Source organism: Apteryx rowi, unplaced genomic scaffold (genome assembly GCF_003343035.1).
Source record: "Apteryx rowi isolate R43461 unplaced genomic scaffold, aptRow1 scaffold_39, whole genome shotgun sequence".
NCBI classification, from domain to species: domain Eukaryota; kingdom Metazoa; phylum Chordata; class Aves; order Apterygiformes; family Apterygidae; genus Apteryx; species Apteryx rowi.
This window is the reverse complement of record NW_020450418.1, coordinates 3,581,511-3,607,138: the sequence shown is the minus strand read 5'-3', so window position 1 is coordinate 3,607,138 and position 25,628 is coordinate 3,581,511. Positions and strand designations below refer to the sequence as shown.

Sequence of the window (25,628 nt, the reverse complement as noted above, 5' to 3'; positions counted from 1 at the left end):
TTGGAGGGAGAAATGGGAACTTGAATTTCTGCAGACGTCTTCACATGGCAGTATATGATGTCTGCTTTGCTTTTGCCTTTATTTTTGCCTCCCAGCATTACTTCCAGATTTCTTCATTTTGATACATCAGTTCTTAAATTAAATCTCCTCAGACATGGACTCCCAGTCTTCCCAGCTGAACTTTCACGGATTTCTGCTCATGTTTATCATTTTCAGCTACTGTTTATGTTTCTAACCTGAATACTGTTTTCAATCTCTCCCAATTTAATATTATCTGTAAATGCCACTAACGTGCTCCTTATTTCCTCTTCCAGATCTTTAACCAAGATTTTTAATTAAAGGTAGTCTTAGCACAGATTCTTACAGTATCCAATTAGAGCCTTCATTTTCCTAGCCTAAACTTGGGATAAGAAAAATGTTAAAAAAAAAAAAAAAGGTGTGGGGGGAGGCCAGAAAACCTTCGTATCTTTTTGGACAGAGTGAGCAGGACAAGCAGAAGCACGCTGGCCAGATCAGTGGAGGCAAACACCTCAACAGCAGCCTCTGGAGGGGGTACGCTCACTGTCTTGCCCTTTCAACCTGCATTACTGCTTCAAGGATGCTGCACGGATTACTGCCACAATTGCTTCCACAGACAGATTGACATACCAGGCACATTTGAGCAGATTCACTGTTTGGGAGATATGTGAATCTAGCCTGGAAAAGGATCTCAGGGCCACACGTAGCAGAGAGCATAGTCATTGTCATAGCCTGTGCATGCAGCTGGCAACATTTCAAGAAGCAACTTAGGAAAATCCTTTGCTCCCTGAAACGATCCCTCAAATGCACATGCTTCTTTGTGTCTTTGCTATGTGCGTGCATTGACTACTAAGCTTCAGGTCCCAACTTCTTTGGGAAACCCATGACATTCTGGAGTAATGGGTTTGCCTCAGAGACAAAACACTCATCACAGCTGTTAGCTTTTAATCAATAATGCTACTCATCTTTATAAAACTCTGTATCACTACCATTTATCTAACCATTCTATTCCCAACAGCTGTGTTAGTAAGTGCAAACAATCCTTCTACAAACAAATCTGAGGTTTTCTGTTCTTAAATGGGTGGTGGCAACCTTGGTGTATCTATTTTAACAAGTAGCTCTGCGAGCAGCAGGATTAGTAAAGCCTGGCTTCCACTGTTCTCCATTCCTTTATACTATTCCAGGGTCTCTCTTTATGTGAGCAGCCATTTCTACAAAAACTGCAGGTATTTAGTATCTTTGAGGGTCTGCAAACTTGATTAAATTGCAGGGAAACAGATCACAGATGGCTAACTTCTCTTAGAAATGAAACTAAAAATACACAAGGAAGAATTCCCTTCTCCATAACTCCTTGACCCAAGGTCTTCTCTGTTTACACAATAAATGGATGTTTTAAAAAGCGCATATTGTTGGCCACATGTTTAATGAGCTTTTCTAAATGTACTGCAGGTTACTGATGAATGCTAGATGCAAATGCTGAGATGACTTGCCAGAGGCCATCCACTAAGCCAGTGGCAGATATGGAGTAGAAGCTTCATTCCCCAGACTCCACCACAATTCAGGATTATCTTGTCATTATTATCTTATCATCTTCCCCAATATTCAATATTATCTGTCATTATTATCTGTCAATATTATCTTACCATTCTGCAGTATTTGTATTGTTAAGTAAATGTTGTGTAACTGTGGTATCTCTGCAAGATCCATTTAGCCAATAGTATCTTCCCTGACTTTTAATATTCTTGGCTTTGCCTGTTTGTGTTACCTGCTTAGTATTACTAAAAAAATTCAAGACAAATTATGTTTTCTAAGAACATAGATTTTAAGTTTTTGCTTGCTAGTACCATATAATTTAGCACCAGTAAAGCTCAAAGATGGTTTGCATGGCCCTTTTTGGCTATTACAATGTTCAAAGTGTAAACTCTGTGACTTTTGTTAGAAGTTTGCTGAATACAATATGTTCTCCCCCCTATAGTCTTTCCTACAGAAACAGGAATTAGCAAATGTGAAGAAAACTGTCTTTTGATATGTAGTTATTTATGGTTGCCTGTGTAATTATTTTGTAATCAAAGCTTTGTTTCGTATGATCTGACTAATGCAAAAAGCAGAAAATAAGTATCTTCACTCTCATAACCTGATTGCCTGAGGGATTTACAATGTATATCCATATGGCATATTATGTAGCCTATCAAATCAGGACATGGTTATTAAATTTCAAGGCAGGAAGGTGCAGGCGACTAATTTCAGGCAAGGGAACAGTCATTTCATCTGATCAACTGAATAACTCTTTGTTCATAATTTAGCTAAATCCAAGCCACCTTTTCAGCTCTCAATATTAGAAACCATATACAAATGGACAGGCACACTGATCTTTGTCTTTGAAAATAAAAAACAAAGACAATACTTTAGAGATATATTATTTCTAAAATAGGTCATAAAATTCTGAAGGCAGGATGCCTGTTGCCTTCTGTATTGACAGAGCATCCAGTACTCTGAGGGCCACAACATTTCAGGAATTTAATACAAATTATAAGCGTTTTTTGTTTTATCTTTAAATCTTTATCTTTGCCTGGAAGACAAAGATGTACAGTGCATGTGTGGATTACCTCTCCTTTTCAGTGTTAAAAAGAAACCATATGTGACTATTCTTTAGGATTTTTTTAAATTTTATCACTGTAGTGTTATTATTATGCTGCTATATAGAGATGTTCACTGCTCAAACTATAAGTAGTCTCCAGAAGAGATCAGTATTGTAATCTCTAATTTAAAGAAACTGAAACACAGGCATGAAATGCTGTTGGCAAAGGTCAAGCAATGGGCCTAAAGGCAGAGACCATAAGTCTGGTCTCCCACCTCCCAGCTTCATGCCAACAGCTAGGTCTTTGAAACAAGACTTGTCTTCTATTTACACATTAAGATTTAATACCTAAGATCTTCTTTATGATGGATCCTACTACATGAAATTTATTACGTCCACATGAGATTACATAAGGAGATCACACACGAAATACAGACGATATCTACTGTTGACATCTGTCCTCCTGGAGCTTAATTTCAGATCAGATACTATAACCATGTGCTGATTACAAAAAATTAAAAGCAGGCTGACCATCTTCAACCAGCAGAAGGCAGTAAAATCATAAAATAGAAAAAAAAAAAAAAAAAGAACAACTTTTAACTGTTTCCATGAACCCAAGCTCACAGTTAGAATAAGAGCCCTGGTACGCAGAGAACATGGGAGTATATTCTTTATACAGGATGGCGAGGAGTAATGCCAATTCCAGACATTCGAACAATTCAAGTCACATCCTTCCCAAATGCTATACTTTTTCCTTTCCTTCTTTTTTTTAAGGCCATACTGACTGATACACCCAATGATTTTCCAGCAGCTGCACAAACAGGTTAACAAAGAACCCATTTTACAAAACGCTTAAAAAACACCTCGGCCTGTCCAGCCTAGGAAAGTGAGAGGAGAGGCGATTACTCTGGCGTATTTCTAGGGAAGAGACATAAAAAACATTTAAACTGGAAAACAAGCGTCGGCGTTAGAACAAATGGATATGTATTAAGGCTGAAAATACTGCCAGTTTCAAAAGAGGGGGGGTTGGAAGCGCTCTGCAGTAGTGAAGGGGAAAAAAAAAAAAGAGAGAGAGAGAGAAACCCAAACCTGGAAATCGAAGGCTTTTCTGAGAGGGGGCGGCGCCGCCGCCTCGCACCTCGCCTCAGGCAGCGCCCGCGCCGCCAGGACTACAGCTCCCAGCAGGCCGCGCGCGGGCTCGCCCCCGCGCCCCGCGCGCTGCCGCAGCAGCGCCCCCTGGGAGCTGTAGTCTGCCCTGGTCCCCCGTGGCCGAAGCCCTCGGGAGGCCGCTCCGCGGGCCGGCTCCGCTTCGAAACCCGCCGAGCGGGTGAGCGGCAGCCCCGGGGCGCTTCCCCCGCGCTAACGGCTGCGGCCGGGCCCCCGGCGCTCGGCTCCTCCGCCTCTTTACGGCAGCCGCCGAGGGCCAAGGCGCGGCGATGGCGTGAGCGGGAAGCGTAAACCGCCCGCAGCGGTTCCGTGCGCGGCCAGTGGCCCCCGGCGCCGGCCGGCGGAGGGATCTGTGGTGCGGCCGGCGGGAGAGGGCGCGTGTGCCGTGAGGCGAAGCGGACCCTTCCGCGGAGGAGCCGTGTGCGGTAAGTGCGGCCCGCGGCGGCTGCTCCGCGCACCGCGTAGCTCCCGCGGAGGCGCCGTGGGGGCCGCGGCCGCTCCCGCACCCGAGCGGGCAGAGCTTCTGGGCAACTTCAGGGAATGTTGAACAGCGAAAACGCGCGGCCGCGGCGCCGCCGCCGCGTCAGTTAACGCGCTGGGAGCGTTCCCGGCTGCCGCCTCGGCGCCGGCTCGCGCTGCGGGTGCGATAATTTCAAACCGGTGCCTCAGAGTCGCGGCCCGTTGCCTGGTTACGCGTTAGCAGATAAACGGATGTCGCGGGGCGGTTGAACGGCGGCCGCGGCGGGGGGGGGGAGGGGAGGTGTCAGCCGGCGGCGGGACGGGACGGGGCGGCCGCGGCCCCCGAGGCGCCTCCTCCCGCCGCGGAGGGCCGAGGGCGCCGGCGGCGAGCGCGGGGCGGCGGCTCCAGGCCGGGAGCTCCCGCTCGGCTCTGAACCGCGAGCGGCTCGTACGGATTTTGCTGGCTGTCATCGCTTCTAGTTCAGTTTCTCTCCAGGTAGAAAAAAGCGTAGGAGTCTTCACATCTCCATTTTACTCACTGGAGTTGCCTCAGTGCGGTTAGCTTGTTCTTCTGTTATTAACTGTTTATGGAAAAAAAAAACCCCAAAACTAAAAACAACCCCCTCGCTGCAGTCAGCGCGGTCAGTAGGGGCCCTTGGTGACACGGCTTCATTTTGTCTGTCCTGCCGCTCTGAAGAGAAGCATCGTGGTAATAACGCATGTTCTAGATAACCTCTTAAATAAGAGAACTTCAGTATAAAACCATTAGGTTCAGATTTAATAACAGGGGGTTGTATTGTGCCCGTTGGGCTTTAATCTGTATTCACAGTGACCTTCCGCTGGTATCATTCCATTAATTTCAGTGAAACTATTACGGAGAAGTTCTTACGCTGATGGGAAGAAGAACCTGTATTTTCCCAGTGGAATAAATTTGTCTATTTTGTGTGGGCATTCTTCTTAGAAGTGCTTTTCACATCTTTAGCATAATCCTAGGGAAGAAATGTAAAGGGATAAGAGAAAAATGTGCTGAGATGTCCATTGTCCTTTCAAGGAAAATGAGCTGCTTCTCTGAACAGTAGAGTTTGTTTCATTCCTAATTTTAGCCAGAGGGAGCTTTTACAGTTATTGGCTTTTAAGGCAATCACTGGCCTCTATGTAAATGACTGTCCCTGACTGATCATGTAGGAACAGTAACTGGACCAAACCCAGCTCCTAAAGACGTTAATCTTACCAGCTTTGTCAGTGACACCTGTCCATGTAGACTTTAATTCTCTCACCTAAAAAAACAAAAGAAAGAAAGAAAAAGGCAGTAAATTAAAACCCTACCTTAAATAGTCTTTCTCTTACTTCCCCTAACCCAACTTAATGTGAGGCTAATCAAAATGGGGTTGTAGCAGTTTGTGTTAATTATTTTCATTAGCAAAAAATGTCAGTCTTCCCCTGTGTTTGTGAGCTTATATTGCCTCTGCTGTGGAAAAAGTGATTGACAAACATTTATCAAGTAATACCGTGGAGCAGCAGAAAAACATGCTAGGGAAGAATTGGGCAATAGACTTTTTTTCATGCACTACGTACAGACCCAGAAATAGTGCATCTATGTGATTTTCAGGCTCTGAAGTCACCAGGGCCCTGACATCTTCACGCTCTCTTCGCCTCTCAGCATTATGAATTGCACTACCAGTGGTTAGGGTTAGTTTCCCTAATTACTTAAAATAGGTTCCCAGTGGAAATGAGAAGTAACATGGTTTAGTCTCCACCCTGTTTTTGATCCTGATTCAATGGAGAATAACACATGAAAAGGTAGATACAGTTCTAGCTTTTCCCAGTCCCTTTTTACAGTAAGGAGGGTAGGTGGTCCACATCAGTGATGGTGTTTGCTCCTGATCCAAGTTGGTAATTACATGAGATGGTTCACTTTTATGCCCTTCATCATCTGTTGTTGTAAGTACTTCACTAAAAATATGTGAAGGTTGCAGTGATGTACCTCTATTTATCAATTTTTGATGTCCCAGAAGAATTTACTGTTGAAGCAGGAGCTCTCAATTTTTCAGTTATCTATTCAAGGGTTTGATGTACTTAATATCATCAAGGCAATCTCCTGTTCAACTATTTTGGAGTGAACCATTGACAGTACATGAAGTGAAGGCAGGTATATTAATCGATAGCAAGCTTCCTTTTGCTGAATGATACAGGTGGACTATAAAGGGAGTTCTGTCCGGTCTTCTCATATTTCTGAAAAATAGGGATAAATATGTAAAGGTAATATGTAATTTTTCTGTATTATAAAGAGTTTAGTGTGCTTTTAAGGTGAAGTCTACCTTGTGCTGCAATTCAGAAAGAGTGAGTAAATGTGCTTTTCCACACCCTCGTATTTTAACAAATTGTAAGCAGTTTTTACAAAATAATCTGCACTGCAGTGGCTTTTACCACCATTTTACCAATCTCATTTTTGTAATACATACAAACTACTGTGGAAGATGCGATCAAATCAGAAGAAACCTTTTTTACACCGCAAGTGCTGATTAGAAGGATTGTAAAGTAAACACAGATTTTATGACAGTATTCTACCCATTTTTTCATGTTATCCCTCTAACAAGTTAATTCTGTACAAAATGTCTGTGTTACTGCACACATTTTCAGTAACTATCTTCTGCCTTGTACATATACAGCAAAACATCTAGCTCTTTGTCTTTCAATCCCTCCAACATATGTACACTTTGGGTTAGAAAATTCTTGATTAGAAATCTGAAAAAGCAGTGTTTAAAAGGAAGATCTGGTTTTTGGTGCTCAGAAACCCAGATGTGAGAAAATAGTACTTATTCTATTCCATTCAACACAAAAGAATAGTATCTCTTCTACTTAATGAAATACAGCTATTCATTTCACTGTAAATCAGAATGAGTGTACTCGTATGCCAGCACAGGTTATGTGCTCTAGATCAGTTTGTTGTGCAATAGAGAGCCATTGGAGAACATTATACTTTATTTAGCTTTGTATGGTAATTTTATTGGTGTGTATTTGGAATTAAATGTTTTTATTACTTATTCATAGAACATGTGATTGCTTTTCACTCCCTCAAAGTGAGGGATTCTGCAAGTTTATTACTGTTTCTGGTCATGTTAGGCTTAAGTACCTAATCGTTCTGGTGTTACTATGCTCCGTGTTTTCTGTGCCCACAGATATGTTTATATTTTTGTTTTTACAGTAGCAGAATTTAGTGTCTTACAAGACAGCGATGGCTTTTTCTCTAGAATTTGAATATGGAGGCCACAGGGACAGATGAAGTAGAAAAGATAAAATCAAAGTTTATGTCTGCATGGCACAACATGAAATACAGTAAGTGAAACAGTCTGTGGTAAAATCCTGTCTCCATTGAAATGAATGGAACTTTTCTTGTTGACATGAATGGAATCATGAGTCAGAAAATAAAATAATTTGTTAGTAATTAAAAAAAAAGCAATGTGGTCCTTGAAACCATTTATACTGTGATATTATAATAAGCAGCTTGAGTAAGCACACTTGTTTAACTCTTTGTTTTTCAAATAAATTTACATAATTTCTTTTTTAAATTACTGTTGTCTTAAAAATAAATACATTGTGCGAATAAGTACAGAGGACACTAGATTTTTAAATGGATTTTTAAATGGGGATAATGTGGGATCACCTGTGCAAGGAGTCACTGTAAGTATTTCTTTTTCTGAAAAAGTAAGATGGTGCGTGCAATACAAACTCCACTGAAGAACCTAGCTCCACACATTGAGTAACATATTTTTCCACAATTGAACATCAATAATTTGTTTAAAATAAAATAAGTTTTCAAGTGTGTCCTCCGAAATCCTAATCTGTCCTTAAAGTTAATTTTTTTCTACTTTCCTTCCAGGATGGACGTTGTTCAGTTTTATCACTATTTTTCTGATAAATTTTGTTAATTACCATAACTGAGCCTTGGAGATGTCCAGTAAGATGAAAAGATTCTTTTCTTCTGTTTTCTTTAAGGCTTCCAAGTGGCTGAAGGGGAACAGTAGTTGTTACACACTACATGTGAAAGGAAAAATTCAAGAAATGCTAGGACTCAGGATAAAAAACATCATAGGATTTAGACTTAAGTGAAAAAGCTACTAGTTTAGTATTTAAGTAACACTACTTTTTCAAGTCTGGGCACGTTGTCAAAATCTAAAAACTAAATTGTAAATCTAAATACATAACATTAATCTGTCCGAATTTATGCAGCATATTATGACATTTTTTGAAGCAATATGCAGAAGTTGCATTTCCAAAAGTAAAGCTAACTTTTTGACTTCATATGCGTGTAGTAATTTTCTGTATCCCTTTTGTCTGAAATAAACAATTTGATTTTTGTGAAGAAGTATGTTTAATTAATCCTACAGGACATGCCGCATTCTTCATGCATTTTCACTGGTCATATGGGAAGCTTATTCTATATTATAGGAGTTGAAAACCTCACAGAATCAAACTATGCAGTAGTGATTTCACATACAGAGACACAGCAACTTAAATTCGGCTTTAGTGCTTCTGTATCCTTACAATTTACTTCTAAATTATGCAGCATTAGAATTGTATTAACATTCAGACTTTCATACATGGGTAACATTACTATTAAAAGAGATCTCTAATTTGTGTTTTGTGGAGCTATTAAACTTTTCATTATTTCTGAAAGCAAAAAAAAGAATTTCAGTACATTTTCTCTGTATTCCTCTTCTATGGGAGGTCTTTGGCTTAATCAGATGCTATTAGAAATGCCTTTCTGGAATATCTCAGTCAAATGTGCATTTGTTTTGTATTTGTTCTAGGTTGGGTGTTGAAAACAAAAACTTACTTTAGTAGAAACTCTCCAGTCTTTCTGCTAGGAAAATGTTACCACTTCAAATCTGATGGTACGTACATAGCACTTATCTCATTCCAATCTTACTCTGCAAGAGCTCTATGAATATCTTTCTAATTCTCTAGAAGGACCTTCATTAGCAATTACTGAATTCAAGATTTAAATGTGAAAAGCCTACAAAATTCTCATTTGACTTTCCAACAACATTAATGTAACCCATCCTACCCTGTATTATTCAGTGCAAAACCAGCATCCAGTCTTGTTCTTTTTGTAAATATTAGTCCTATAATTTGCACTTTACTTAATTCACCTGACAAATTGAGATTTTTTTTGTCTAAAAAGTCAGCAATGAAATCGTGACAGTACCTGTACAAAGAGTCACTACACCAGACACCTTCATTGTTATTTTCCAATATGCTGTTTTCTACGAACTATTTTTCTGAATGCCTTTCTCTATTTGACCATTTATATTTAGCTGAATTAAGTTGCTCAGAAGCAAGCCAGCAATTCCATTGAAACCTACTGGCTGCCTCATTTTTTGCTCCAGCTGGCACACCTCTATTATGTTTGCCCTCCCATTTTCCCTTCTTGTGTTTAGTGATCATTATTACTTTTTGCAGGATTGCCCTATCTTTCTAACAGAATAGTAGTATACTTTCATTTTCCTCCGAATAACAGAAGTCACACCCCAAGGTATAACTTACATTGTGTTTTGCGTTATAGAATCTGGAGAGCTTTCTACAGATGGATCCAGTTTTGATCAAATCAACACAGAGATTTCAGGAAATGTTGAGGAGTTTCGTAAAGATTTTATTTCTAGAATATGGCTGACTTACAGAGAAGAATTTCCCCCGATAAAGGGATCTGCATTGACAACAGACTGTGGTTGGGGTTGCACACTGAGAACTGGTCAAATGCTGTTGGCTCAAGGTCTTATGCTGCATTTTCTTGGTAGAGGTAAGTTACAAGATGAAGATGTCTGTATTTGGCATGATAAGCACGGGTGTTTTGTAGAGTGTGGCAGTCTTCGTTCATGTAGCCAGAATCTAAAGTGCAGGCTGGTTTTGGTTCTGGATTTTTTCATTAATATTGAAATTGTTATATGGCAGCAGAGCAGTGATCTAGCTAATCTACTATTCCATTTCTGAAAAAGGAAATACCAAGGTGTGGCAAGGGAAGATACTGGAAGTGCCACAGAGGTTAATTGTGAAGTAAAAAAACATAAAAATTTGTGATCCTTTACTTAAGTATTCCTCTTATCCATGTAAACGTCCAATTCTCTTGAATCTTGCTAGTTTGTTGAGCTCAAGATGTAGAAATGAGTTCCATAGTCCATAGCTAAGGGCTATGGCAGAAGTGGTGTTCTTTTATCAGTTTTAAGGTTGTACGTTATTCAATTTCTTCTAGTATTAATATATTGAGTTAATAGAAGGATTCTAATCTGACTTCAATACATCATTCTTTGTGTTGAAATTTTCACTAGTTCATTTCCTCCCCTCTCCCTCCACCCCCACCCCATGTACTTACAGAGGAACTTCCCTTTTTCTCTTACCTTCATCTATCTGCAAAAACCCTTTCAGTCCCTTGGAAGGAGTTGCTTTTAAGAGGCTTGGAACACTGCTTTCAGAGGCTGAGCATGTGTGTCCTCCCTGTTCTTTCAAGCCTGAGTCATGTCCTGCAGAGAGGTATTTTGGTTCTCTAAGTTAACCACCTTTTCCATTCATCCTCTTTTCCTTCATCACTTTCAAAATCCACCATGTTGCCCCTTTCAAACAATTGTTCGTTCCCTCTGTCACCACGGCTTTTTGTCAAAGATGTTCCACGCTGCAGGCCTGAAGCCACCCTGACGTGTCAGTCGGAGAGAATACGGTGTATTGTGTACTCAGCCGTTTGGTGGCCCCCCGGAATACGTTAGTAGCAGATAGTTCTGAAAGCCTGTTTTGATAATAATTTGCACTGTCTGTGTGAATATGATGTAAGCTGTGAACATAGTCCCAAACCAGCTGCATCACAACATCTTCTTTCTTGGCAGTGTCATGGCTGAACTGTCAGATTGGCTTATTGAATATTCTTTTTGTTAAGTCATAAAAAATAAGATTATTCCTTTTCACCTGACTGCAAATACCAAAATGTACAAAAACACTTCTGCTGAGAGAACAAGTCCCTTAAAGATAACTTTTGTTATACATACATTTAAAAAAATAAAAAAATCTGTTTAGAAGAGTACATGGAAGTAGGAATGCATAATGACCCATTTTAAAGTAACCCAAAATAAAAAAAGTCCCAAGTTTGTATCTTTAAGCTCTATGGTTAAAAAGAATTTCTTGCACTGTCCCCCATGCACCCTAATTTGGAAAGTGATTTGGTGTTTCCAGAGTGCTAGTATTTCTGTGGGAAACCAAATGTGTAGAAAAATGGAATATATATGGTCTTTCTGGATTACTTTTCTCATCACCTGGTCTTCTGACGGCTGGTGAATTATCTTTTGAAAAGCTTTTTATGAGATTTGGGTAACTCCTTAAACATATTTAAGTGTTTACAAGAATTTTTTCATTGCTGCTTATTCTTTTCCCAGAGATGTTTTCATTATAATTTAATGGTATTGTTTCTGTTACAAAGCAAAACTTGACTGCGTTTACTAGCTAGAATACTTACAGTTCCACTACTGTGTGGAATGTTCCAGATATTGCAGAATGCTGATGTGAGTTTTTATTTTAAATATTAAGGCACTAGTAAGTTTTACTGTGCTGAAAATGTGGACTTAAATTTGATGCTCACAGTACAGGAACAGTGAGGCCCATGGTGCTCTGCTGAGCTTACGCGCGCGCCTGCCTGGAGCTCTTACGCTTCCGCAGCAAGTAACAGTGCCGGGGAAAATGGATCAGGGCCGTCACCAGCAGTACCTGTGACATTACTGGAGCCGTAAGTTAGATTTTAGAATTAAAGTGCTGTGCCTCCCCTTTATTTCTCAGTCAGAGACTTTTACTTGGACGCTTCAGCACGAATTGCAGGGAGGATTGCAGCTCTTGCTCTGTCAGTATTTGTTCTGACCGTTTTCCTCTCGCCACCGTAACGGCGACTAGCTGAGCCACCCGCAGCATACAGAAACCAGGCTCGCCGAGCGAAAGCACCTCGTCCTTCGCGTGTGTTCTTTACCGCCGTGTGTGTCAGCCTTCCCCCTCCGTTCTGGGATGCTCGTTACAGACCTTCAGAATATTTTCTGATCTAGCAGGACGTTCGCAGTGTTTTGGAGATTTCCTCACATGCTCTGTGTTGCAAGGAGTTGTTCAAAGTTGTGGGAGAGGCTTTCAGTCATCTGGCAAGGGAAGCATTGCTGTTCTCTAGATACGCTGAACCACCGTTATGCTGTTAATAGGAACACTGCACGTAGAGTGTATCGTTAGAGAAACCTGCTGCTAGAAACGCAGACTGCAGATACTATGCTGAAAAACTTAATTTTTAAACAAATCTGTCTGGTAGTCCAGGTAAACCTTAAGAATTCACAAATGTAGTAAATAAAGAAATCGTGTGTATTTTTCTGCTGACCTGCTTTGACTGATATATATAGTTTTACATTTTCCTAGGAAGAAGTGCTTGTTTTTATATGAATGTTTCTCCCAAGGTTTTGTTTGTTTATTTGTTTGATAACTGACAAACCAGAAGAATAAAAAACAGCCGTTGAAACTTCTTGTTTGACTTAGATAAAGCTTTTTAGCTGGTATTTAATAGCTGTTTTTTTGTATTTTTAATATGTATGATGCTTCTAGTCTAGTCTGTGTCTTGTAATCAGGTATATCTTGAATATCTTCACAGTAGATCAGACTTCAAGATTCCAGACAATCTCAGATAGGATAAATGGCTAACGAAGGGTACTGTTATTAATATTTCTTTTCTACTGTCACTCTGCACAAAATAAAAGCAGAACATACTGCAGCTGAATAAATGTTCTTTGTTTAGATTTTAATATTGACATTTGCATCTCAGTATGTAAAGCACATATTATTGGTCAGGGGGGAAGGGAGCAAGGAAAAAGATGTGCTTTGCTAATTATATCAAAAAGTTAATATTAAGCCTAACATGCATCTTAAAATTTCTTGCTGCAGCCTGGATCTGGCCAGATGCTTTGGACATTGAAAATTCAGACTCTGAATCATGGACGACCCATACAGTGAAAAAGCTGACTGCATCATTTGAAGCATCACTTACAGTGGAAAGAGAACCCAAGATCTTGTCAAACCATCATAGGGGAACATTAAAGAGAAACTGTGGTGACAAGGAAATGAGAAATGAAGTTTACCATAGAAAAATAATTTCTTGGTTTGGTGACTCTCCACTGGCAGCTTTTGGCTTACATCAGCTAATAGAATATGGAAAGAAATCTGGGAAAACTGCTGGAGATTGGTATGGGCCTGCAGTTGTTGCACATATTCTAAGGTAAAAATATCTTTATTTTTTGTTGTTACAGTGCCTTACATGTTACAGGAGAAGCRTTCAAAAGTTTCATGAAATTGCTTCGGCTTAATTGAACATCTAACCATTCGTTATTGGCTTTGTAAAATTTCCATATTAGTAGTAATTTTAGAGCTTTTTCAGAGACAGAAGGGAAATAGCAGTAGGTGCAGGAACTGAACTCTGAGCCTTTTCCCAATCTTCAGGAAAGAAAAGGCATTCCTGTTTTCCTGTACTTTGGGCAGTAGAAGTCCCAAGGTCTTTCCCAAACCTGGGCTTTTAAGTAGAGCTGCATTTAATGAAATGTTCTAAAAACTAACCACTCTTTCAACCTTGGAACATGCATAATATTATAGATTTTTTTTTTTATACTGTAACCTGGGGGCTGTAATGTACTGATAGTGTAATGAAATGTCAGAGCTAAAATTGATGTTTTCAGCATTTCTTTGCACACATCAAATTCTTGTGAAACTGTAAATGTATGGGACTATTAATATTATAATTATATCATAGTAAAAGTAAAGGGTCTGTGACATTCAGTGTGGTTTAAAAAAAGTCGAAAGTCAAATTTCTCCATACCATGTACCTTTATATGCCATTCCTTTGAATATTACAGACTTTCTGTTTTTTACAGTCTTATGTTCTAGTGTATTCCAGTTTATCTATAAACTGAATCTCTAATAAGTCACCTAAGCAGCAGAAGTCAAAGTTCATATATATATCTACATACATGTAGGTGGAAGAATTCGATATTTAGTATACAAGTATACTCATCTTAAATGAACCTATACTGAAATAAGGTGTTTTTGGGCGCATACATGCAAGCGCATACAGTGACATGACAGGTTAGCATTATTTATGTGTTTGCTTGCATTTTTTTTCCTGATAATAGAAACTGTCAGAATTCTTTTTGCATATTTTAAAATGCACTAGCCCATTTTCCTAATAAAAAAAAAAATTGGTCCAGTATTCCCTTCAACATAAACCCAGCAGTGATTTTAAACACTGCAAAGGTTTCCTTTCCTTGATCTCCCTTCTCTCTTACAGCAGTACTAAGTGTGTATAGCGCTCTCATAACTTGAGAATGACTATACTAAATGATTCCTCAAAATATACTGTGAAATAAAGGGATAGTGACCATTTAATGCAACCGTGTATCGGAAGTCAAAGGGTAATCTTCTATTTTGAACAGTTTAATTTCTTTACAAATGTTGTCCTTGATTGATGATCATGCTTCACACTATTGACATCTATTTTCTTTTTTAGTTTTTAGGTCCATTACTCTTATTCTTTTGAGGATAGTCTAATATTACATTTACATTACATTTTGAAAGTTTTGGCGAAACCTTACAGCTTTTTTTGTGTTAACTCTTATTTCAGTAGACATGAAGTGCTAATTTGTGGTTAGTGCATGAGTTAAGGCTAGCTAAAGAGATCAATCAAGTTGAAATTAATGTTTTTGTGAGCAAATTTAGCTTTTACTATCACCTTATGCAAGACAGAAAATCATTGTAAACTGAAAGAAGTTAGGTAGTGAATATGTATTTCATTATAAATTAATGTGTTTTCTTTTTTGTGTGTATGTGGTTTTCATTGTTTCTCCTAAATAGCCAGTTGCTGTAATCTTTGCTTGAGGGGAAAAAAATATCGTAATGTTGAGCCTGGAAAAAAAAAAAAAAAAAAAAAAAAAAAAAACCAGAAAAACCCACCACCCTATCTGTATTTATCAGAAATGAAAGGTGTTTGAATTAAAAAAGTAAACAATTAAAAATAACCTTTTTCTAAAAATTAAGTAATTTATATTTGCTTGCTGTTAATTTCTTTAAAATCAGAGATGAGTTAAATAGTTTTTTGTTTGTACTTAGAAAAGCTGTTGAAGAAGCAAGAGACTCTGAGCTGCAAGGAGTGACAGTCTATGTTGCTCAGGATTGTACAGGTAAACGTTGTGGCTATGTAGATTTTGACAAACATTTTAGATCTTTTTATGTCTTTCAGTAAGCACTAATCAACAGACCTCTACAGGAAAAAAATCGAATTCAAAAATGAATCCACAAAACTGGGATTATGTGCGCAAAGGGGTTCTTGATATAGCCATATCTTTGGTCTTTTCATTAAGAATCAGACATCGTAACTTGAAAGCTTGATACATTGCTTGTTTCATATCTTATTAAGATAATGGCGTTCAAAATCCATCAAGATAATTTTCTATTACAGTCTGCCTGTTGTAACTTTGGTATTTTGGGAGTCTGTGGATTTAAATTAGTCCATAATCTATTTTGTACTCTGCTTCAGTGTTGTTTTAGTGGAAAGCTAGTAAGAACCTTCCTATCTTTCTAAAAAAACAACAACAAAAAAAACAAAACCAAAAACCCCAAACCCCAATGAAAAAAATGAAAAATACTTTATTTCAGTTATTTAAAGTAGATTTGTTATTTGTATTTTAAACATTTCAACAGTATTCTTTTGCATCACAACATTCTTTTTAACCCATTCTTCCAGTGGAAAGAAAGTATTTCAGCAGTCTCGTAGGCTAATGAGAAGTGATTTCTCCTTTAAGCTCAAAGGTGCAAGCAGGATAGTGAACCCGCATCGGTGGCAACCTTTCTTCTGCTCCAGCGTGGCATTTTGAGTAATAACAGGCAGAGCAGTGTAGAGCTTTGGATGTTCAGGCGCAGAAAATGATGACAAGACCAACTAAATGTGTGGTAAAACTTTACACTCATGACTATAGGCTTTCAAATCTAAGCACAATGTATTACTTCTGTAGCAATGTTTAGCTGCCAGAAATCTTAGTTATATCATAACCAATCTTGGGATAGGACAGGTAAGAACGACATCCATGTGTAATCAATCAAGCTAGTTTTAAAGAGACGCTGTTAATCATATGTTACAAACCACCTTCTTCACCTGAGTTGCAATGACCAATTTAAGGTATTAAGTGTAGAAACCACTAAAATTCTGTTCATTTTTCACTTCATGCTTGTTCTCGTGACTCTTTTTGCATCTCTTAGTTTGGAGCGAATAAGCAATAACACTGCATTAAGCTTTCTCACTCGCATTCGATGACTGCGTAGTATTAACTTCTGATATTGAACTTGAATATTTATTAAAACCAAGTATTGTCTTTTTTCTTTTAATGTGTAGATGTTTCTGTTAGTCATATTCTTTCAAGTTTTAAATTGCTCCTCTAGAAGAAGTTTTTACTACTTGAATAAATATTTCTTGGCTTGCTCTTAACCTGCCCTTTTTGTATTTTCCTGGCAATGTGTCCTATCTGTTAAAACTCAGTAGCAGCATATATTCATTCTTGAAAATATTGCTGAAAATAAGGAAACATAATATTATCTTTTATTAGCATAGTTTAGGAGTTACATTTCAGGAGGACAGTATTATTTTCACAGGACTGTAGTTTTAGTTTATCAAAGTGATGTCATTTTGTAGGTGTGTCTTTGTAAAAAGATATATTTTAAATATGAATATTTTCATTTGTCTTCTTTCAGTCTACAGTTCAGATGTTATTGACAGACAGTGTTCTTTTATGGATTCTGAAAAAGCAGATACAAAAGCTGTAATTATATTAGTTCCTGTGAGACTTGGTGGAGAGAGAACAAACATGGACTATTTAGAGTTTGTAAAGGTATGAAATGAGAGTTCAATCGTTTTTCAAATAGTAGCACTAGGTGATATGAAAAGTGACTTCATGATGGTAATCTTCTACCTATTAAATGTGTGGTGGTGATTTTACAGTTGAAGGTTGTAAAGTTTGACTTTACAGATTTTAAATTTCCCTATTATAAGATCAGACATAATTGCAGAGCACATGATGTCCCTTGGTAAAGCGGTGATAACTGTTCTACTCCTAAAGTAGCTACCTGAAAAGACATTAATGCAGTAGCTCAAATTACAAATGGTAATTTAGTTACATATGCTATTAGAGTTGTGCTATATTAAGTATTAGTCAGCATTTTAAAACACAAATATACCAAATTCCTTATTCTGTTTCTTACTTTCTTAAATGTCAAATGGTTTAAGATTGTTGCTTGGCTGTTCTTATCTTTATTTCTTTTGTCTTTTACTTCCCCTTAAGAAAGGGGCTTGGAATTTTTTGATATCACTAGTCATTACTGTAACTTCAACTATTATTTCACTATTTGGACATTAGGATGAATCTTTCTAAGGACAGTGATGCAGAGGTAGCACACAGTGACCGCAAATGAAAATGAACTGAAAAAATGAAAAATTTAAGGAGACAGCAGAGGGTATAAAAGTCTGTACCGTCTTATTTTTTCAGCGGAGGTTCTGCTTTGGTGCTGAACACTTAAAGATGGCCTCTAACGGAACAGACCATCTCCTGCCTCTTAAACACAAGAGCGGTTCTCACAGTGAAGAGATTGTTCTCTTAGCCCTGGTGCTTTGTCATTTTCCATGCTGCTATTTATCATAGAAAATACTCTTAAAATAGCATAATTTAATTTATATTCTTAAAATAGCATAATTTAATAGCATTAACAACACTTGGCAGTCAGTCTGTTCTGTTACATCATCTTTTTTATTTTCTCTTCTCTACAAAATTTCTGGAAAACATTTGTTTATTTTAATGACACAGGAAGACAGAACTACAAAGCCTTTTATTTAAGTGATGAACTGTTTTTCTTTCCTGTTTTTTTTCCTTATATTTTTAGACGTTTGGTTTTGGAAAAGTGTTAGTTCTTTTCTGAGCAATCCTGATGCATTTAAAACATGCCTGAGGTTGAAGACATGATCTACAACACCACTTTACCTTCACTGTTACTGCAAACGAGCTTTTGAATCAGTCTTAAGTTTAGGCCCAGGAAAACCCTTCATTTTGTAAGCTAACAAACCTTCGTTTTTCCAACTTTCATAAGAATTTCTCAGCTAAAGTGACTCCAGGTCTTCAATACTGGCTGCTGTTGTTGACAGATATCTGGGGCTAATTCTACACTGCAGAGGCTTTTTCAGTTTAGCTCGGAAAAGCAGTCTTTTACCAGAGTAAGAGATGGTTGCGTGGCACTGGGTTTCATAGCGTGGTCAGGTAATCTAAGTTTGCCTGCTACGACTGGCTTTACTGAGGTGACTTCTGCCGCTCCCTTACCAAGCCTGGTACTGTCTTTTTCAGTCTCTTATAACTGAGACTGTGATAAGAGGGCTTTCAATTGCATATATTAGTCACTCCAGTCTCTATCTTGACTATTCACAAGAAGCAACTAAATTTCTTAGGGTCTGGATTTAAGTTAAAAATGCAGATTTTAAAATGTAGTACAAGAGGTAATTTTTACAAAGGGTTTTATATTTATGGATGAAAATTGTTAAATTTTTTATAATTCCTTTTTACAAGAAGATTCCCATAGATTAAACAGTTATTCATTACTCCAAGTAGCTTTTCTCTCTTTCTCTTTCACTGGCAGAGGATGAACATACATTCTTAGCTGTATCACCCTCTGCCTCTGACCTGCCTACATATGTTCTGTAATGTTCAGCCATCAAGTGTTTTTTTTTAAAAAGCCTTCTCATTCCTATTTTAAATATGCAGCGTTTCCTCGTAACCTGTATAAACCACACTGAGGCTGACTTTGTTAGCATCTCAGATTAGGAGTATGACAGAATTTTTTCTTATGTTACATTTTTTTATCGTCATATAAATAGGGAAAATTTTATCCCAACAAGAACCTTGGCCTTATTGAAACATGAAATATCAATCACGTTGTCGAGAGAAATTTTTTCTATTTAGACAACGACAGTGTAATGGTTATACTTTTAGTGGTCGATCTCTTATAGGAGAGATCAATTGTTAGCCCAGATGATCGCCTTCTGGATTGCTGTCCCAGGTTGGGCCAGCATCCAAGCTTTTGGACTCGAGAGTTGTCTAGTGCCACAGGAAAACCACTGTGATTTATGGCTGTTTAAAGGCTGTTCAGTTTTCAGAGTATTTAATGATCTTGGGCTTCAGTTGCGTTAGAACCCTTGGGCTCAGTTTTCAGAAATGCTCAGTCTTGGCAAAATTCAGCTCCTGCTGGAGTTGGTGGGATAACTAATGGGGAAGTCTGTGTTACGCCAAGACTGAATACTCACAAAAATCCTGATGAGTCCTGTTAAGTAACAGAAGCTTGTGAAAGTGAAAACAGTGGAAATATGTTGAACAGGGAAAAGAAAAGTCCTCCCTGCCTGTGCTTCTGTTCCTTTTTAAGTACTTATTTTAATACAGAAAGGAACAAAGCTGATGAGGAACTCCCAGGTGATGAGCCAGGGCCACATAACCAGGCAAGAAAATAATTCTTAATGGCAAGTACCTGGGATGTTTCAGTTCTACCTCTAATGGAGCATGAGGTGATTATCTTTATTTAATCAAAGGGAATTTAAAAAAGATAAACCCATAAGTATCCCATCCCTCCATTATTTATCTGTTACAGTGAAGATGCCAGTGATAGTTGCAAGTCAATAATGCTGCTTTAACAGCTGATATATTCTCTTGAAACAGTTTTCGGAATAATTCTGCTATTGCAAGCTTCCTCTAGATCTCCATTTTTTCCCTCCATCCTTTTTTAAAGATCAAGAAAACTTTCTTAATCTAGTTTGTTGCTTATGTTCCAAGAATGTAGCATAGGTAGCTGTTAAACAGGCTGTCTGTAATGTGTAAAGCATAACCTGACAGTCTGGCTGGCTTCTCTGCACGTACGGGTGAGCTCGCAGACGCTTTGTTTAAAACGAGGCTCTGGGTATGAGCACAGTGGATTCAGTTTGTGGCAGTGGTGGTTTTTGGTGAGTACTTTGGCATTGAGGCAAGCTTAATCAGGAGCCTTTTGCTCCTTTGGGTGGTTGTATTATTTCTCTCAAAGAAGGTGAGGAGAGGTCAAGGCAACAGCTCCAAAGAGTAAGCGGCATTGTGGGTCTGACTTGCTTGCTTTGGGGCAAAGAGCTGCGGTGGTTCGAGATGTTACTGTCCCTTACCGTAATCCTGCCATTCTGTAGGTGTCAGGTGCTAGGTGCCCCTGAAGAAGGAGCAGCAGAAGCAAAAATGTGCCTGGGCCCAGCCACGCAGCCTGGCCTCCTAGGGCAAATGCAGTTTGGTTGGCTGTTTAAGCTGTAATACTACACTGAGTGTGGTGGACACACAGTCACGCTTTCTGCTCTTTGGGGAGCGGTCGTTTCTGGAAGAGCTGGGGGCAGTAACATCCTGAGCAGCCTCCACAAGAACCTCGAGAGCTTTTCTTTGGTGTCTGTTGTCTGTGACTGCATCTGGAGCATGTGGGTGATACAGGAATTCCAGTCAATTATACTAGTAAAATGTTTTTCCTGCAGCAAAATTATGTGTATACATGCAAATCCTTGTCCCAGCAATAGAAGGTATAACTGTAAGATCACAGTTTTATTACGTAATTATGCGTCTGCCAGGTTTGTGTGCTAGCACACTTACACCGATTACAGATCCCAAGTCTTTACGACCTGAATGACCAGAACTGTGCTAGCGGGACTCTGCGTGACAGCGTTCCCCAGCTGCTATCCCCGCTGCTGCTTTCCTCGCTGGCTGCTAACTTGGTAGTGAGCTGGGGGAGTATATTTGTTCCTTTACACCTCCGGACTGAAATGGTTCCTCTATTTCACCCCACCTCCCTCCATAAATCCCTTTAAGTACATTTGTAATGTCTCTTTCTCAAAGTTGTTACATACCGCGAGCTCTGATTCCCCTTCTCTCGCGGTCAAACACAGCAAGATGGAAGGGCCCTGTCTGTCCTGTCTTTCCTCCTGTATTTTGGGCTGCTCTTTTGGGGGCTGATTCCTACAATGACTATTGCTGTAACTGGCATTTCTCCCTGTGATGCAGAAGTCCATATTCCACTTCAGTCAGACTTCTACATTTGAATGCAAAAAGAAGAGAGTCTTCAGGGCCACAGAATGTATATGAACTCTGTAAATCTGGATACTGTGATATCTTTTGGCTGTGCAGCCCACACATTCTCAGTTTGTATGGTGTTATGTTTTGTCTCCTCCTCTCAGGAAAAGAGGGTACTTCAGGTATTTAAAAATTGAGTTAGAGTTAAATCAATTTTTAAGTCAGACTTTAAAAAAAAAAAAGAAAAGAAAAGATTTGCCTAAAACAGTAAAGGCAGAGCAAAAATTTTAATTCGGTTTAATACACTCTTCTGTTTGACACTGTGCTAATTATTTTTTGTTCTGCTTGTAGGGAATTTTAAGCCTTGAGTATTGTGTTGGTATTATCGGTGGCAAACCCAAGCAGTCATATTACTTTGCTGGATTTCAAGGTTAGTGTTTTAATATGTTATGTCTCTTCAATATTATTCTTTAAGAGTTAGGAAGTTAATATAAGACCAGTGGGAAATAGCATGATTAAAATAGCAAAATGAGTACCTTATTAATTCATCATATCTACCAAAGTCCAGTCATTTGTCATTTATCCCCTGTAGTAATTGGATTTTGTAAAACGTACATTTAATTTCCCTTGTTGCATAAACAAGGCATAATTTATCTGTTTCGCCAAACTTCAGGAGCCTTTGCTGTTACTGTCTGGCAGTTCTTATTTACATATTTACTTTTTACTACTTTAAGTGGTGTTAGCTGATGCTTAAATGACAAGCAATATATTCTTCCTGTCAGGATGAAGTAGAACAATACATTTTTCATATGCAAACTCCAGAATATAATTGTGTGTTTGTAAAAGTAATTTTATCACCAAAAATTAAATGACAGTCTCATCACTTTATAAAAATTCTGCTTATACAAGCATATTTGATTATGCAAAAGTTAATCTGTCCTGCAAAAACCTATGCTTCAGTCAATGAATATCAGCCTGGCAAGCAGTTACTTGCTGGCTTTTTTTTCAGCTGTTCTGCATAGAAATTGGATTGTAAGCAGTGTAATAATAAGGTGTTTTTTGAATTACTTGTCTTCTGTTTTGTCCTTGTAGATGACAGTTTGATTTACATGGATCCTCATTACTGCCAATCTTTTGTAGATGTCAGCATAAAGGATTTCCCTCTTGAGGTAGTATGGATATAGACCTGGCACTGTTTTCTTCCCATATGAATCAAACACTAATTATTTAGAGATGTTCTAGCTAGCTGCATCTGTATGGTTTTAGAGTTACATGTTATTTATCAAAGTTCTGCCCTTCTTTATAGGCTTATAATCAACAAAAATGACCAGAGGTTAAATATTTGATATGTGGTTATAATTATTAGTTCATTTATCTTTGTCTATTTCGACTTAAAAATCAGAAAAAAATCAAAAATAAATGATCACTTCATTAAAGAGACTGGACAATACTTGGAGATCTTAAACATGAGATACTTGGGTTTGTTTGGGGGTAGTTTGTTTGTTTGTTTATTTATTTCAAGTTGCAATGAACATCAGTCAGAGAATTACTGTAGTATTCAGTATTTGGAGCCTGTTGTTAATTTTGAACCACAGTTCTTACAGGTGTAACTGCTGATTCTTTATTCAGGTATTTTCAATATTTCTGTACTGGAGTAGTTGGCTATCATTTTAAACATAGTTTAACTTTGCAGGTCACTTTGGCTTCATACAGGTGGAATTTCTGAGGCTTAGCAGTCAGGTTTGTGGCTGACTACATGAATTTTATTCAAGTTTTCTGAATTATTTCTTTTAATAAGCCATATTATTTTTAATCTAGCTATTTCTTTGCATTAGTAGTTTCCAAGAAACTGACAGGTCTGAAAATATAGGTGTTGGGTTTGTTCTTTTTTCTTTCTTCTCCCCCTTTCTAGGCCATGGCTTGCTAGATGCCTCTTCAGGCTACGCCTTGGTGTTAAAAATCATGCTTGTTTTTTTTTACAATAGCATTCCCTTTTCTTTTAGCCTCTTCGCAAATAACTTGCATTGCAAATAGGGAGAAAACTAAGGGAGGTTATTAAAGAATCATCGGTTGTAAAAGTGTGTGTTGAATATTCGCAGTAGCATGGTGTAATCCATACCCCTCTGCTTGATCTTGGTATGCCCGACTTCTGCATGAACTTCCAGGATCCTCGAAGCGACTTCATGAAGTGTAGAAACGCTCACGGGGTGCATCAGCTGCTTAGGACAGCGTCAGCTGCCCCGGAACAGAGCTGGTTTTTAGTAGTATTTCCTTGTGCCACTGAGTTCTGCAAAAAGTTACATACTCCTAAATGTTGAAACATGGCTTCAGAAAAACCATATTGCACTTGGAGGAGGAGGAGGAATATGTATTTATCTCCCACACGCCTGAAATATTAATACTTAAAGTAGGATTCATAAAGGTTTTCAGTAAAGACCTGCAAAAAGTGGAAGTGAGACTTAAGATCAGTGCGTCCTAAGATTATGAACGCAGCTCTTAATCTCCCATGTTAGGAATTGAGTAGATGATCTTAAATTGATTGGTTGCGCTTAGAATGTAAGTCAAACAGTCTGTAGTAAAGTAAATGTTTTGCGGCTGCTGTTTTGTATGACAGTTTACATTTACCTTAAACTGGGAGAACAGTAGAGTTAACTTCAATTTCTTGTCTATTACTATCATGAAAAAAGATCCGTTAATGTATCCGTTTCAGGGAGGCGATATGTTAAAGTTGATCACAATACCTTAATCAAAATACCATCAAGCAGGATTTATGAAAACAGCTTATATATGTCAAAGGGCTTATAAAGGGCTAATGATAAAACCTAGGGCTGACTTAAAGCAAACACCACGTATTTTTCAGTATTTACATTTAACAGGATGCTTTAATTAAAATGGCATATAATGTAGAAGTCGAAGGTTCTGTAGAAAATGAGACGGTTCTGAATTCAGAAAAGGAGCATAGCTGCTATTTTACTTTGGGTAAAACATATCAGAAAATATCCCAGGCAGAAATTTTCTCTATTTTTTGAGATCTCTTTAGGTTTACACTGTTGAGATCTTTGGAAGGAGAGTTGGTGAGAGTCCCAGCTCTACTTATTTGCCTTGTGGTAGCACCCAGAGATTATAACCAAGATCCTTGCCCCTTTGTGCTAATAACTGTAGTAAAATACAGTGCCTTCTCTTTGCAGTTTAATTGGGCAAGTTTAATTGGGCAAGCCTGACAAAAGGTGGGAAGATCAGAGTTGCAGAGCTGAAGTGACTTTCTTAAGGTCACGCCGTAGCGCAGTGGCCAAGCCAGAAAAAATACATATATTTTTAGTTTCTGTTCCTATGACTAATCCTCCAGATTGTGCTGCAGGCTGGCATTAATATGAATTTCCAAATAATAATAAGGTTTTAAAATGTGTTTTGAAGGCATGCGAGCTGCCAGCTTGGCTTGATCGCATCCTAATGCTTTTCTGCAGATGGAAAATATATTGCTATTTAATGCTTAGTTCATTTAATAGCATTATATCTTTGTCCAGAAATGTCAAAAGTAAACAGAAATTGCTTTCTTCGTGTGGATAGTCGCTTGTTAGATTTATCTGTAGGGAGTATTTTCAAAATTGACAAATTGTCCAGAATAAGTTGGAAATCAATCCACTCTCTATTGGCTTCCAGAATCCATTTGTTTGGAGGAGTAGAAAAAAAAATGCCTACCCGCTTCTCTTTCTTGTACAGTGATTCATGTAGCTTTAGGAATACTGCCCTGAACAGTATAGCAAAACTAGAGCTAGGATGTTGTTGCGGAAATGTAATATGTAAGGCAGAGCTCCGATTTACGTTTTTGATGACCCAGGAACGAATTCGACTTATAAATTCTGCATAGAGAATGTGAACACGATTAGAAGAAAAACGATAAATAAAAACTGTCTTGCATAAATATTATTTCTCATCTTTGCTTACATTTTTTTATTGAAAGTTTAGTAGAAATACCTCCATTAGATTAGTAATCACAAGTAAGGAGCAATACACTTCCAGATGTAAAACCGTTACACTGACAAACGCTCTCCGGTGAGGTAAGTAGGGCTGTCTTCTTCTGCAGATTGACTTTTCTGAGTGGCAAAAGAGAAATTAAAGAGGTAGACTGGATTTCTGTTCTAAAGGCAGCTTGTTATTAACTGTCAGGGGTTGCTGCTCCTGTAGTCAGATGAGATTTTACCAGTTTTTAGTTACCTTTTACAGAGGCAACGCACTGGTGCCCTGCGCTGGGGGGCTGTCGCGCT

The 25,628-nt window shown here is 38.4% G+C and overlaps 1 protein-coding gene across 6 annotated transcripts in view; it reads left to right on the top strand.

Moving 5' to 3' along the window:
• The first annotated feature begins 3,859 nt into the window (after positions 1-3,859).
• Positions 3,860-25,628, top strand: part of ATG4C (autophagy related 4C cysteine peptidase) — a 28,868-nt gene continuing 7,099 nt past the window's right edge. For all 6 annotated transcript variants that reach the window (XM_026074491.1, XM_026074497.1, XM_026074496.1 and 3 more), the window contains exons 1-9: positions 3,860-4,188; positions 7,428-7,558; positions 9,034-9,117; positions 9,789-10,022; positions 13,169-13,499; positions 15,380-15,450; positions 17,015-17,151; positions 21,715-21,793; positions 22,456-22,532. In XM_026074491.1, coding sequence (XP_025930276.1) covers positions 7,483-7,558; positions 9,034-9,117; positions 9,789-10,022; positions 13,169-13,499; positions 15,380-15,450; positions 17,015-17,151; positions 21,715-21,793; positions 22,456-22,532 — 1,089 coding nt within the window. In that variant the 5' untranslated portion in view covers positions 3,860-4,188; positions 7,428-7,482. The remainder of the gene's footprint in view (positions 4,189-7,427; positions 7,559-9,033; positions 9,118-9,788; positions 10,023-13,168; positions 13,500-15,379; positions 15,451-17,014; positions 17,152-21,714; positions 21,794-22,455; positions 22,533-25,628) is intronic.